The sequence below is a fragment of the Schistocerca piceifrons genome, chromosome 7 (assembly GCF_021461385.2).
Source record: "Schistocerca piceifrons isolate TAMUIC-IGC-003096 chromosome 7, iqSchPice1.1, whole genome shotgun sequence".
Classification (NCBI taxonomy): Eukaryota; Metazoa; Arthropoda; class Insecta; order Orthoptera; family Acrididae; genus Schistocerca; species Schistocerca piceifrons.
The window spans coordinates 579770561-579786565 of NC_060144.1; the positions used below are offsets into that span (position 1 = coordinate 579770561).

Sequence of the window (16005 nt, forward strand, 5' to 3'; positions counted from 1 at the left end):
ATTTTCTAAATCGTTTTGCATTTTTTAATCTTCTGATGACTTTAGTAGTCGATAAACGACAGCGTCATCTGCAAAGAGCAACCGAAAACGGCTGCTCGGATTGCCTCCCAAATCGTTTATATGGATAAGGAACAGCAAACGTCCCATAGCACTAGCTTGGGGAACGCCAGAAATCACTTCTGATTTACTCGATTACTTAACGTCACTTACTACGAACTGTGACTTCTCTGACAGGAAACCACGAATCCAGTCACATAACTGAGACGGTGTTCCATAAGCACGCAAATACACGACAAACCGCTTGTGTGGTACAGCCGGAAGACCGAGAATTGTGTCAAGGTCAGTCGAGTGAGTCAGTGTGTTACACGAGAGATGGCAGCCGCTGGTGAGCGAGCAGCTTTTAGCGCCCGATATGAAAAGATTAGCGACGGTTGACGTCACGACGGTCACGTGACGGCCAGACTGCATCTGTCGGCGAGCGCTGGGGCTCAGTTGCTGCCAGTTGGCCGTCCCGAGGCGCTCAGCACAGCTAGAGGCGGGAACTGGACGCTTTGGTCGGGCCCCACCAGGCGGAACGGTCAGTGCGCGTTCGTAATCTACAGACACTGTGCGACGTGGACGCGGCTAGGATTTTCAGTTTCGCGTTACTAGAGGCATGCTTCACATTCTTTCAACGCTCTTGTTGTTATCATTACCACAACAACTTCTCACTCCGCTATCCGGCTTCGAGGAGTGTGCGACCATTTATTGTTTGGAGAAATGAGATGCAAGGAAGGAGGTGCAACTACATAACGCCACTACATCTTTAATGGGTAGCTGGTAAGAGAAAATCAGTTATAAATGACGCTAAAGGTGAGCAGTCGTGGTACATATTTCACGCGGACACGTAGCAAACGCACAGTGTTGTGAGGCGGATGTGGAGCTCCTAGTGGGTGCGCGGATAGCTTCCTGCCCGCCATGGCGACCCTGGCCTGGCCGGTGTGTGACGTCAGCTGGGTGACCGCCGCGCTGTCTGCCCTCGCCTTGACACTGCTCGTGGTCGGCGCCCACGTGGCCCACAACTACTGGCGCCGCATGGGCGTCGCGCAGGCGAGGTCGCTCCTCTTCCTTGGCCACGCCGGGGACCTGCTGCTGGGCGCGAGGAACCTGTGTGACGTCATGGATGACGTGTACCACCAGCTGGAAGGACACCCGTACGGCGGCTTCTACATGTTGGACAGACCGTGTCTCATGCTGCGAGACCCCGATCTTATCTGGAAAATGAAACAGGACTCCGAACATTACTCCCGAAGGTAAGTTTCACCTTTTTTTTTCCTTTTTTAGGAAGAATTATTGTCCGCCCTTAAGCACAAATATTATTATTGGTTACCACTTCCGGGCTGAGAGGCTGCAGACGATGTGTAAAACTTCTTCTTCCTGACGTTTCGTTGCCAACTGCGGGCAACATCTTCAGGGGTGAGTCAAAGACTGTCTGCCAGGCCGTGGAGGTCCCGTTTATATAGAGCGCATAGAGGGCACCACCATCCATCACGTGGGGCCGACTGTAATTCTATCTGACTAACGTCATTATTCTCGATTGAAAATAGTCGATTGTGGCATCGTTGGTGCAAAATCGACTGCCGTATCTTATCTAACTTTAAGCCTTCATCTTTTCCATTAAAATTTTTGTGGTGTTTCCGAATCTCTATAGCTTCTCTGTACACGCGTGCATAATAATGCGGTGTCCTGGCCAGCACGCTCGTCTCACTAAATTTTATTACATGATCACCGTCTTTGACAGTTGTTGCCACTGAATGTTGTCGGGCACTTTCCTTCTCGGGTAGAGTGCTCGATCTATCTCGTTGTCAGCGAATCCATTTTTCTTAAAAGCCGTTCACAAATGATCTAGTTCATTTTTCACATAAATAAGCTCTCTCCACTAATGTTTCAAGGACACATCTCTTCTGCATGGGATGATGCCTTAATCTGTCGACAACCATCCTTGTTAACATTTAACTGACATTGTAAGTACGGTCAAGTTTGCTCAACATTTTAATGCCACGGAAAAGCTCCATTCTAAGTGCAACAGTGTCAAACATATTCGAATAGCAGTTAACGTCATCACAATGTGAAACATGGCGTGGAAAAATACATAAGTTGTAAGGTGGCTATAATTTCGCGCCTTACAAGCGCTCATCTACATACCTTGCCATGATTTAAAACCGGAATTAAGTATCGTTTGATAGGTTCTGGTTCAAAAATGGTTCAAATGGCCCTGAGCACTATGGGACTTAACATCTGAGGTCATCAGTCCTCTAGAACTTAGAACTACTTAAACCTAACTAACCTAAGGACATCACACACATCCATACCCGAGGCAGGATTCGAACCTGCGACCGTAGCAGTCACGCGGTTACGGACTGAAGCGCCTAGAACCGCTCGGCCACCGTGTCCGGCGGATAGGTTCTGCATCGTATATGTTTAAAGAAGACCCCTTGGAAATAGCTGCTAACGCTTATTGCATGAAAGGTGATGGATTGTCACTACTATCAAAATGGCGTAATGAATGATTGCCTATACAGCAGAGGTTGGAACGCCAGTTGAAATGAAAACGTAGGCGTAACTCAGACCCTGGGTGGAAAAGCCCGCACAGGTGTGTTGATCCTGCTAAAAACAGTAAGTAGCCCAAGACAGAGGTCGGGGCACCTGAGTGCTAAAGCGCAATAGAGTGGTGGCTGGCTGGTGTTATAGCTAGGTTGGAAGGATAACCAGAAACTTTGAAAATCTTGGTCGCAGCAGAGAGGAACAAGGAAGCGTTACCTCGGAAATCACGCTGGCTGGGTTATTTCAGAGGATTTTTAATCTGAGAAGCGTACCATTGTATGAATTCCTAATTAACGTGGATGGGCATTTGCTCGCAAAATTTCCGCGCTGGACAACAAAAGAATAAAATATGGTTGGTCGGCTTTCGGAGGAATCTGTAGAGAGCGAGAATATTCCGTGGTTTCCAGAATATGATTCACTTTCTGCAGTTAACGAGGGAGGGGAACCGAGCTTTACTGGGAAGCCAGCGATGGAGAGAAAGGGCCTTCCGATTTGACCGCCCGTGTTTCACGATCGCTTTGTGTCAGCTTTGTTGGTACAGACACTGTGTTCGCTCTCAGGAGATTTCATAGTTAGAACGGTTACGCACTGTACTGTTACGAACTTATACGATTCTGGTCTTCGTCATTGAGTATGCAGTGTCCAGTGATTGAGAGCACGTCTGTCTATACTCAAGCAGAGACATTACCTGAATTCCGTTCTTGTGGCTGGGAGTTCACGTTTCCTGTCTGTAGAACACAGAGGGGAGAAGACAGTATTAGATTATACTAGTCAGAGGACCACCTTCTGCTGTCCTAGTGTTTGAAGGAGTTTATTTTGTGGGTGGAGTTCTTCCATCATCACAGACGTGTACACGAACTATCATTCTGATGCACAGATGCAGTACATACGATAATATTGCTAATTTCTTCGTGTTATTAGGCCTATAAGGGTAAACAGCTGTGATCACATAAGTTTTATTTCCATTGAGGTTGCACGCCTCTGTAGATCATCTTTGAAAGTAGTGTCTTCAAGTGTTTGGTACGTAGATGATGTCAGTCATCTCGCGTTATTTATATTAGATCGCGTGGCCATAAAAAGAGGCAGATTTGGGCAATTGATCAGTAATATTCTTTAGGAAATATAAACATTTGTAATATAAAGGGGTCTTTAATCTACAATAAATGTATAAGCAGAAACAACATTTATTATATAGTAGTTACTAGTTCCCTCAATCATTCATTTATGTTTAGGTTGTAGTTTATATGTTAAAGAGCAAGAAGGAGGAAATAATATCACAATTAAGAAATCCTAAGATCTGCTTCAGGGTGTAGTCAGACAGGGCCAAATCTTGATTTTCGCTTTCAGTATTTTCCGTTGTGCACATTCGTTTTACACCTGCCTGGAGTAGCATCTTGGACTGTTATTAGCTCTGTAGACCAATGTTTCAATGACACATCTCTTCTGCCTGGGGTGATGGCTCGAATCCTTTTGGAGGTAACGGTCAGTGTGTGCATCTTTTCTATACACTTTATGACCTAAACTCTCATCTGCCCTTTTAATTACTGATACATCCGTAAAAATTAAGTTGTCCATTGCTTTCTTCATAGTAAATTGTATCTTTGGATTAATACTATTTAGGTGCATCAAGAAACCATACAATTCCTTTTCGCCGTGATTCCATAACACAAAAGTGTCATTTATGCGCTCTATATAAACGGGACCTCCACGGCCTGGCAGACAGTCGTTGACTCACCTCGGTAGATGTTGCCCGCAGTAGGCGACGAAACATCAGAAAGAATAAGTTTTACAGATCGACCGCGGCCTCTCAACCCGGAAGCTGTAACTAATGAAGACTCCGGCCGTGAAAGCCTACACTTTATGGCAGGTGTTTTTAATTAGTTTTACACAAATACCTGTACATTAATCTAGTTTCGCCAGAATTTCTACCAGTATTTAGGCATTTATCGCAAGAATACTTTTCTGAATTCCATTTTCATAACAAATTGCAACCTCATCTTCATATCATCATTGTTGTGCTACTGAAGAACTAAATGGAACTAGAAGTGCAGGAAAAGTTGTACTCACGACGTAAAGCTTGTTTGCATGGGCATCTTCCGCAGCAGCTGTTAAAACCATTTACTATTGGTTACCCATCTTCAGCTTACTGCAGTTTAATTAAACATAATTACATCAGACGCGTTTCGTTTTTATTTATAAAGGATCTTCAGAAAGACTTCGATGCACATATACACTTGGCAGTTTTTGCTATTCTGCAATTTTTCTTGCACTGCATTACTCATACGTCACTTTTCTGAGGTGTTTCTCACTCTGAACAGTCACAGTGTTTATGTCAGTTCATTTGTTTTCATTCATATTATGAAAAAAAAGTAGTTTCGCAGGCTGGCAACACTCAAAACGTAATCGAAACCAAACGAACTGACATAAACGCTGTGACTGTACAAAGTGAGAAGCACTTCACAAAAGTAAGATGTAAATAATACAGCGCAAGAAATACTACAGAATGGCAGAAACTGCCAAGTGCATACGTGCATCGAAGTAGCCGGCCGGAGTGGCCGAACGTTTCTAGGCGTTACAGTCTGGAACCGCGCTACCGCTACAGTCGCAGGTTCGAATCCTGCCTCGGGCATGGATGTGTGTGATGTCCTTAGGTTAGTTACGTTTACGTAGTTCTAAGTTCCAGGGGACTGATGACCTCAGAAGTTAAGTCCCGTAGTGTTCAGAGCCATTTGAACCATTTTCTTGCATCGAAGTCTTTAGACGTCAACCTGTGCTGGCTAGGAACGAACATGTAAAAAGACACCGTTACTAACTTGAACATCAACTTTATAAACAAATCGTTGTTTTCCACTTAAAACAACCAAAAATGTATAAAAATATGAATCCAATTTACAGAATAACCACGGAAGATGCTTTATAAATAAAAGCGAAACTCATCTGGTGTAATTGTCTTAAATTAAAGTGCAGTAAGCTCAAGAGGAATACCCACTAGTAGCTATGTAAAGCATCTACTTTCTACAAATTTTACATAAACTTTGTTTGCCTAGTTTTCGGTGATGACAGATGGTCGACCACTGTCAACTTCTTCACGAACCGTCATGTTTAGACGCTCTAACTCATTTTCTTACCATTTCATCGCTGGTAGAATTTTCACTATGAACTTCATAACTTGCCGATGAAACGTGACTTCTTCTTCTTTATCTTCCTGAAACGCTTCTACTCATGCAGTTCTGAGCCTCTTCAAAGTTTCGTTCTTCTCCACCACTCTATCATTCAGCACCTCCTCTCGTTTCAGTCGTCTTCAGTTCACGTCATCCTTCACCTGGTCTTCCATCTTGTTCATCATCTTCCAGTTGGTCTTCGTCCAGATTCTCTCCATTCTAGTGCTCTTCTTAGAAGTCCTTCTGGTCCCATTCTTTTAACGTGCCCGAATTAGTGAAGCCTATTTCTCTCCATAGTTTCTTTTAAGAGACGATTTTCTAGGGTGTTTCGTGTAGGTTCATTCTTAATCCTGGCCGTTCCCGTCTTACCCAAGTTCCTCACAAAAAGTGCATCTCTTTTGCCTGTATTCTCCTCAGATCTTTCTTTGTCCACCATTCTGATCCACAGATAAAAACTGCCCAGCAAAATTACTTGTACATCTGAATTTACTTGTGTCCAATAAGCGGTAATAAAATTTTGAAACATTTTCTATCCTCTCCGAAATTTCATCCTTGATGTTTCCTTTCTCACTCCCTAGTTACTTGAATGCACCTACATCTTAAATAATTTTTCCGTTACAACTTACATCCTTCATTTATTCATTTTTTCTTGCTGATTTTCATTACTTCACACCTGCTTCTTCAATTACTCTCTGCCGGGTTTTGAGCTGTTCTTCCCATTTCTGCTCCTTTTCTTCACAAATCATCACATCAACTATATTTGCTACGATTTTCTTGTCATCTGCTGTTGATCCTTAGTGAAATTTCCTTACGATGTCGTCGATGACTAAGTTAGAAAGCACTTCTGAGAGGATACTTCCTTGTAAAACACCTCTACTCGTTCTAAATCATTCTTATTCTTTTCCGTCTATTATAACACAGTTCAGGAATTTTTTGTAGCTATTTCAGGTTTTGAATTGGATTCTCTTTTACAATTTCAGTCTATTCAGACCTTGCCATATCTCTTCCCTTCTAAGATTGTCATAACCCTTTATTATATACGTCTTTCCCAAATCCTCGTTTATTTTCTACAACCTGTCTAGATGTAAACATAACATCTGTAGTTGATCTTGGAGGTCGGAATACTTGTTTTCCTTCTCTTAATTTGTGGTTCTATGTTACTACTAGTTTTCTGTAAAACTTTTCTTTTGACCGTTGTGAGTGTTTACACGAATTTTTCACAGAGAAACTTACGCCACACTCGCTGTGATTTACATGAACTGTGGCGTTTTAAATAAGCATAAAGAAACGTAAGTCTCAGAGAATGCTTCCACCAAGGCGTCTGTGAGTAGACAATTGTGTAGCTAACTCAGCGCAAATTCACGGAACACGAACCACATCGCTGTGGCGGCATTACTTATAAAGAGTACATACGTAATAGGACATAACTTAGCGTAACGCAAAGGTTAGTATACAGTGAGCAAAGCGAATCGAAGACCGATCAGTGTTGCAGCACCAATGTGTTTACCTCCAAGACACTGGGCGGTAGGGGATGGAGAGGATGTATTAACAGTGAATTCTTACAAGTGGATAGTTGTAACACATATTTTAAATATTTTGTACGTAAGTGGTGGTGCTTTAAGACGCGACCTCCAGTTCCTTAAAGACGTCTGCTGTCACCGTCAAATTGCTCTCGTTTCTGACTGAAGTCCACCCCTCCATTGCCATCACAACAGCTTCTGCAGAATTAACTTTGATTTTCATCACTTCCTTTGGCGTGGCGTATTGTTGCCAGAGAAATGTGTTGGATATTGCCATCCGTGCTAGCGTTATGTAAACGCCATTCGCTCGGTTTATCTATGGAATTCTGACAACGCTTGCTCTCAAATATGCCAAAGGACAAATAATCTGTCACCACAGTCTCTAGGAGTGCGACACCTGTTTCTTTTGTTAGAGGCTTCACAAAATAAGTAGACAATGTGTCGAAGTGGTGCTGTTATCCTCTGGCACTGACTGCTGTCTTGGTAAATGCTGATGTTGGTTGCGGATCGTGCAGATCATCTTCCGAAGAAATGTCGAAAGGTGCAGGAGCAGGAGGGGCTAAACGCCTGAAAGACTAAGACACTGTTGGATGCGGCATACGAATATGACGAGCAGAATTAAACGTATTTCCTATTTTATACGAAACAGACTTTCAACAGAAGTTGCACTTGGCTCGCGCATCACCTACATCGGCGAAGAAGCTCCAAATTTCGCTACTTTTCCGCGATCGCGAGTTGCAAGCGATAGTACAGGAGACAACAGATACAAAACCTGCCTCTCGAATAGAAGAAACAGAGATTTTACAGGAAATAATAGCAATGGCTCAACGTGATGATTTACGTTTTGAATCTGAAGCATTATTTTTCTAAATAAATGTAAAACAGAAAGAAAAATGAATGAAAAATTAATGAAGGTGGGTACATAAACCTTATGGCAGTGGTAAACATATACATTCTGTTTTAGATTGTATTTTAAGACGAACAAAACATTATGATGCATATCGTTACTAAACTTGAAGTTTACTGCTAGAGAGCACTAAAAACAACTTATCACGTGGCTGTTAAAGATTTTGTTCGCCACATCATGCCAAAGTAATTTACGAGATTAAATGTCTTTCCTACTTCGAATGAGACACGCTTCTCTGTTTATCTTTTCCTTGTTCCCTTCAGCTATGATCTATTTACACTGAAGAGCCAAAGAAACAGGTTCACCTGCGTAATATCTCGTTGGGCCCCCTCGAGCACGCAGAGGTGCCGCAACACGACGTGGCATGGACTCGACTAATGTCTGAAGTAGTGCTGGAGGGCATTGACTCCATGAATCATGCTGGGCTGTCCATAAATCACTATGAGTACGGGGGGGGGGGGGGGGGGGGAGGTGGTGGAGACCACTTCTGAACAGTACGTTGCAAGGCGTCCCAGATATGCTCAATACTGTTCATGTCTGGGGAGTCTGGTGGCAAGCGGAAGTGTTTAAACTCAGAAAAGTGTTCCTGGAGCCACTCTGTAGCAATTGTGGATGTAGTGTGCTGTTGCATTGTCCTTCTGGAATTGATCAAGTCCGTCGGCATGCACAATGGACATGAAGGAATGCAGGTGATCAGACAGGACGCTTACGTATTTGATACCTGTCTGAGTCGTATCTAGGCGTATCAGGGGTCTCGTATCACTCCAACTGCACACGCCCCACACCATTACAAAACCTCCACCAGCTTGAACAGTCCCCCTGCTGATATGCAAGGTCCAAAGACTCATGAGGTCGTCTCCACACCTGTACCCGCCCATCCACTCGTCCGACCAGGCAACATGTTTCCAGTCATCGGTATTTACGGGCCCAGTCAAGGCATAAAGCTTTGTGTAGTGCGGTTATCGAGGATACACGAGTTGCCCTTCGGCTCCGAAAGCCCATATCGATGATGCTTCGTTGAAAGGTTAGTACGCTGACACTTGTTGATGGCTCGCCATTGAAATCTGCAGCAAATTGGTGAAGGATTGCACTTTCGTCACGTTGAACGATTCTCCTCAGTCGTCGTTGGTCCCATTCTTGCAGGATCTTTTCCCGCCCGCAGAGACACCGTAGATTTGATGTTTTACCGGATCCCCGATATTGACGGTACATTCGTGGTATGGTCTTACGGGAAAATCTCCACTTCATCACTACCTCGGAGAAGCTGTGTCGCACCGCTCGTTCACCGACTACAACACTACGTTGAAACTCACTTAAATCTTGATAACCAGCCATTGCAGCAACTGTAACCGGTCTAAAAAATGCGCCAGACACTTGTCGTCTTAAATAGGCGTTGCCGACCGCAGAACAGTATTCTGGCTCTTTATATATTTCTGTATTTGAATACGCATGCCTATGCGAGGGACCGAGCGATGTGGCGCAGTGGTTAGCACACTGGACTCGCATTCGGGAGGACGACGGTTCAATCCCGTCTCCAGCCATCCTGATTTAGGTTTTCCGTGATTTCCCTAAATCGTTTCAGGCAAATGGCGGGATAGTTCCTTTGAAAGGGCACGGCCGATTTCCTTCCCAAACCTTCCCTAACCCGAGCTTGCGCTCCGCCTCTAATGACCTCGTTGGCGACGGGACGTTAAACACTAACCACCACCACCACCTATACGAGGGTGTATCGATAATTACATAGGTCTGCCATATGCTGACAACACTGGGTACTAAATGTTACCTACGGCTGCCCTGGATATCAGTAGTATTGTTATAATGAATGATGGTGACTAAGTAAGCTACTGTACTTGCAATAACGTCGGCTGCCCACACGTCTGCTTGTTCGGATAAGCATAGCTTGTGACGTGCCATACACAGTAGCTATACATTATACAACGTGTACATCGTGCAACAAATTCATTAATTTATTCTCGTGGCTTATGTTCTTTGACGTAAAAAAAAAGAAGCTGAACTCCAACTGTACCCTTTCAATGATTTATTTATCTTAACTTTCTAAAGTAGCATATGTTACTCTTTAGCTTCCAGGTATCTCAATACCAAATTTCACCAAAATCAGTTTCGCTGTTTAATCGTGAAAACGGAAGGGACAGAGATGCTTTCGCACCTATGATGATATAGTGTGGAAGATTGGATTAAACACGTTGAGAATTGTATAAGCACTGAATTCATTGCCTCGAATCGTACTGTGTAGGACATATCACCCAATAAAAGCATTTTCACACGTATGATAAAGCTAAAAATAAATTAGTAAATATATTTTTCTAAGGGAAAATACTCTCGAAAAAAAGTAGCTGTGATGTCCATGTACAGACAAACAGATGATTATACTTTCAGAAGACTCGATGATTTATCCAAGAAAAAGAGCTCCACAAATTGAGCAACTCAGCAACGCGTTGGTCCACCTCCGGCTCTTAGGCAAGCGGTTATTCCACTTGGCATGGCACTGTCTGATGGAATTGTTCGATGTCCTCCTGAGGAATATCGTGACAAAGTCTGCCCAATTAGCGCGTTACATCATTAAAATCGTGGGATGGTTGGAGGGTCCTGACCATAATGCTACGAACGTTCTCAGATGGGAAGAGGTACTGCCATGTTGCTGGCTACAGTAGCGTTTGAAAGGCAAAAAGACAAGCAGTAGAAATTCTGGCCGTGTGCAGGCGGACATTATCTTGCTGAAATGTAAGCCCAGGATGGCGTGCCATGAAGGGTAACAAAACAGAGCGTAGAATCGTCGACGTACCGCTATGCTGTAAGAGTGCCGCGGAAGAAGACTGCCGCAGAGGTCCTGCTATGAATAGAAATGTCACTCCAGATCATCAGTGCCAGCTGTCGGGACCGTATGGTGGGCGACAGTCTGGTTGACGCCCATTGCTGTCCAGGGTGTCTGCAGACAAGTTTTCGACCTGGAATCTCATTGACTGTAGTACAACTGTCTTCAGTGAAGATTCCCACTTCGAACTGAGCTTCAGTATCAATCGAAGACGTATCTGGAGACGCCCAAGACGAAGTTCTTTTGCGTGTGTGAAGTCAGTGAACTACACTACTGGCCATTAAAATTGCTACACCACGAAGATGACTTGCTACAGACGCGAAATTCAACCGACAGGAAGAACATGCTGTGATATGCAAATGATTAGCTTTTTCAGAGCATTCACACAAGGTTGGCGCTGGTGGCGACACCCACAACGTGCTGACATGAGGAAAGTTTCCAACCGATTTCTCATACACAAACAGCAGTTGACCGGCGTTGCCTGGTGAAACGTTGTTGTGATGCCTCGTGTAAGGAGCAGAAATGCGAACCATCACGTTTCCGACTTCGATAAAGGTCGGATTGTAGCCTATCGCGATTGCGGTTTATCGTATCGCGACATTGCTCCTCGCGTTGGTCGAATATGGAATCGGTGGGTTCAGGAGGGTAATACGGAACGCCGTGCTGGAACCCAATGGCCTCGTATCACTAGCAGTCGAGATGACACCCATCTTATCCGCATAGCTGTAACGATCCCTTAGTCAACAGATGGGGACGTTTGCAAGACAACAACCATCTGCACGAACACTTCGACGCAGAAGTATGGACTATCAGCTCGGAGACCATGGCTGCGGTTACCCTTGACGCTGCATCACAGACAGGAACGCCTGCGTTGGTGTACTCAACGACGAACCTAGGCGCACGAATGGCAAAACGTCATTTTTTCGGATGACTCCAGGTTCTGTTTACAGCATCATGATGGTGGCATTCGTGTTTGGCGACGCCGCGGTGAACGCACATTGGAAGCGTGTATTCGTCATCGCCATACTGGCGTATCACCCGGCGTGATGGTATGGGGTGCCTTTGGTTACACGTCTCGGTCACCTCTTGTTCGCATTGCGCATTGACACTTTGAACGGTGGACGTTATATTTCAGATGTGCTACGACCCGTGGCTCTACCCTTCATTAGATCCCTGCGAAACCCTACATTTCGGCAGGATAATGCACGACCGCATGTTGTAGGTCCTGTACGGTCCTTTCTGGATACAGAAAATGTTCGACTGCTACCCTGGCCAGCACATTCGCCAGATCTCTCACCAATTGAAAACGTCTGGTCAATGGTGGCCGAGCAACTGGCTCGTCACAATACGCCAGTCAGTAGTCTTGATGAACTTTGGTATCGTGTTGAAGCTGCATTGGCAGCTGTACATGTACACGCCGTTCAAGCTCTGTTTGACTCAATGCCCAGGCGTATCAAGGACGTTATTACGGCCAGACGTGATATGCACCCAAACTGCGTGAAAATGTAATCACATGTCAGTTCTAGTATAATATATTTGTCCAATGAATACCCGTTTATCGTCTGCATTTCTTCTTGGTGTAGCAATTTTAATTGCCAGTAGTGTATGTTATTTTGCGTTTCTTGCACTTCTCATCTAATGCAGCGCGAAAAAAGTTTTTAAATTTTTTCATGAGGTTGTTTTGCGAAAGTTAAATCTCAAAGAAGTTATAGTTGTTCTCACAGATATTGTGACGTTCACCTACTTTATTTTTTCGTTGAATGTCCTCGGTGTCAACGTGCTGTGTTGTTATACTGGCTGAAAAATGGGGCGATGAAGTTCAACACTGACTACATTAAATGTTGTAGCCGACAGGTGCACATTTGCGTTTCACAGTTCTTTACTTCCACCGTTCACAACCCCCCACCCATTAATACACAGTTATATAGCCAGTTCACTATTGTTTAACTTTCCATGCCGGCCGGGAATAACGAGCGGTTCTAGGCGCTACTGCCTGTAACTTCACGACTGTTACGGTCGCAGGTTCGAATCCTGGCTCGAGCATGGATGTGTGTGATGTCCTTAGGTTAGTTAGGTTTAAATAGTTCTACGTTCTAGGGGACTGATGACCTCAGAAGTTGAGTCCCATAGTGCTCAGAGCCATTTGAACCACTTTTTTTTAACTTTCCGTAAGTCTCATTAATAGATTTCAAGGAAACATCAACATACTGCTAAAATATTTTACTGTTGAATATCAATGAAATCATTGGGGGAAGTGGCAACAAAACCACTATTCACGTTGGTGTGTAGAATATATGAGTCTGGCGACATACCATCTGACTTTCGGAAAAGCATCATCCACACAATTCCGAAGACGGCAAGAGCTGACAAGTGCGAGAATTATCGCACAATCAGCTTAACAGCTCATGCATAGAAGCTGCTTACAAGAATAATATACAGAAGAATGGAAAAGAAAATTGAGAATGCGCTAGGTGACGATCAGTTTGGCTTTAGGAAAAGTAAAGGGACGAGAGTGGCAAAAAAATGGTTCAAATGACTCTGAGCACTATGGGACTCAACTTCTAAGGTCATTAGTCCCCTAGAACTTAGAAGTAGTTAAACCTAACTAACCCAAGGACGTCACATACATCAATGCCCGAGGCAGGATTCGAACCTGCGACCGTAGCAGTCGCGCGGTTCAGGACTGAGCGCCTAGAACCGCTAGACCACCGCGGCCAGCGAGAGAGGCAATTCTGACGTTACGGCTAATAATGGAAACAAGGCTAAAGAAAAATCAAGACACTTTCATAGCATTTGTCGACCTGGAAAAAGCGTTCGACAATATAAAATGGTGCAAGCTGTTCGAGATTCTGAAAAAAGTAGGGGTAAGCTATAGGGAGAGACGGGTCATATACAATATGTACAACAACCAAGAGGAAATAATAAGAGTGGACGATCAAGAACGAAGTGCTCGTATTAAGAAGGGTGTAATACAAGGCAGTAATCTTTCGCCCCTAGTCTTCAATCTGTATATCGAGGAAGCAATGATGGAAATAAAAGAAAGGCTCAGGAGTGGAATTAAAATACAAGGTGAAAGGATATCAATGATACGACTCGCTGATGACATTGCTATCCTGAGTGAAAGTGAAGAAGAATTAAATGATCTGCTGAACGGAATGAACAGTCTAATGAGTACACAGTATGGTTTGAGAGTAAATCGGAGAAAGACGAAGGTAATGAGAAGTAGTAGAAATGAGAACAGCGAGAAACTTAACATCAGGATTGATGGTCACAAAGTCAATGAAGTTAAGGAATTCTGCTACCTGGGCAGTAAAATAACCAATGACGGACGGAGCAAGGAGGACATCAAATGCAGACTCGCTATGGCAAAAAAGGCATTTCTGGCCAAGAGAAGTCTACTAATATCAAATACCGGCCTTGATTTGAGGAAGAAATTTCTGAGGATGTACGTCTGGAGTACAGTATTGTATGGTAGTGAAACATGGACTGTGGGAACACCGGAACAGAAGGGAATCGAAGCATTTGAGATGTGGTGCTATAGACGAATGTTGAAAATTAGGTGGACTGATAAGGTAAGGAATGAGGAGGTTCTACGCAGAATCGGAGAGGAAAGGAATTTGTGGAAAACACTGATAAGAAGGAACAGGGTGATAGGACATCTGCTAAGACATGAGGGAATGACTTCCATGGTACTAGAGGGAGCTGTAGAGGGCAAAAACTGTAGAGGAAGACAGAGATTGGAATACGTCAAGCAAATAATTGAGGACGTAGGTTGCAAGTGCTACTCTGAGATGAAGAGGTTAGCACAGGAAAGGAATTCGTGGCGGGCCGCATCAAACCAGTCAGTAGACTCATGACAAAAAAAAAAAAAAAAAAAAAAAAAAAAAAATCAATAAACTGTGTAACCTAACCACACAGTTCTTGCAGAATAATTGGGTATGTATTGAGCAGACACTGTCATTGTTTTAACACACGGCCTGTTTGTGTCACACGTCTTTCACAGTTAAGTTCATGCAGTGTTGTTGACCTAACCAACACAGGTTTCTAGTCTGAAATTCGGCCGTTGACTGACTCAGTCGGGACCGAGAATTGGGCCTTTATAAATCTTCACAATAATAGGTACGGAAACTATACATTGTTTGATGTTTAATTTACAGAAATTAGAATTAAAACATCACTCAATAAATTAACTGAATACAACAAGAGTAAGGCCGAATTGTTTGTTTAAATGATGAAATTAACAGATATCTTTAGACAAATTCACTCCAAAGGAATTACCCGGATTGCCAAAAGACAATACTTTAATTAAGAGCTTTAATTAAGAGCTTTAATTAAGAGCTGGCTTTGCTAACATGTTTTCGAATAGAGCCAAATAGACCCTTTGGGAATACTGTTAGTTGTTCCTCCAAATGTTTATAATTAGTAGAGAATTTATATTTGTTTATAAGTCAACAATAGAATTAAAGATACTAAACAATTACTGATTTCACACTATAACAAAAGTATTAACTAGGAATAACTGAAATAAATTAGAAAATCGGTTACATACGTAAAACTAAGCACAATATTAGAACTGCTGGTATATTATTTAAGACTGAGGGCCTACCTTTCTCTTTTATGGAAATGCACATTATACTCACGTATGTTAATGGTAATTAGTCAGAAATGAAAAAAATGAATTAAAGGTGGCCGGCCGGTGTGGCCGTGCGGTTCTAGGCGCTGACGGTAAACAAGAAAATGAGTAACAATGCACATTTGACATGAGCCAGGAGTCACTACCGGGAATTACTCTCATATCTCCCTAAAGGAAGGTTTTCGGACCTACGTTCAAGTGAAATTTCTGTAGTTGTTTCATGGCAGGAACGAAGCTCAAAATTTTCAGACACATATTCGTATACACGCCGCACAGCAGCGGTTTTTGATACCTCTGTGGGTGTACGCCATCTTGCACGAGACGTCTATGCCTAAACGCAGAAGAAAGACGGTGGAGATTGTGTTGCC

General features: G+C 43.4%; 1 protein-coding gene across 1 annotated transcript in view; it reads left to right on the forward strand.

Annotated features, from left to right (window-relative positions):
* The first annotated feature begins 510 nt into the window (after positions 1-510).
* LOC124805203 (probable cytochrome P450 6a13) overlaps positions 511-16005 on the forward strand; it is a 90494-nt gene continuing 74999 nt past the window's right edge. The window contains exon 1 of the mRNA XM_047265699.1: positions 511-1292. Coding sequence (XP_047121655.1) covers positions 958-1292 — 335 coding nt within the window. The 5' untranslated portion in view covers positions 511-957. The remainder of the gene's footprint in view (positions 1293-16005) is intronic.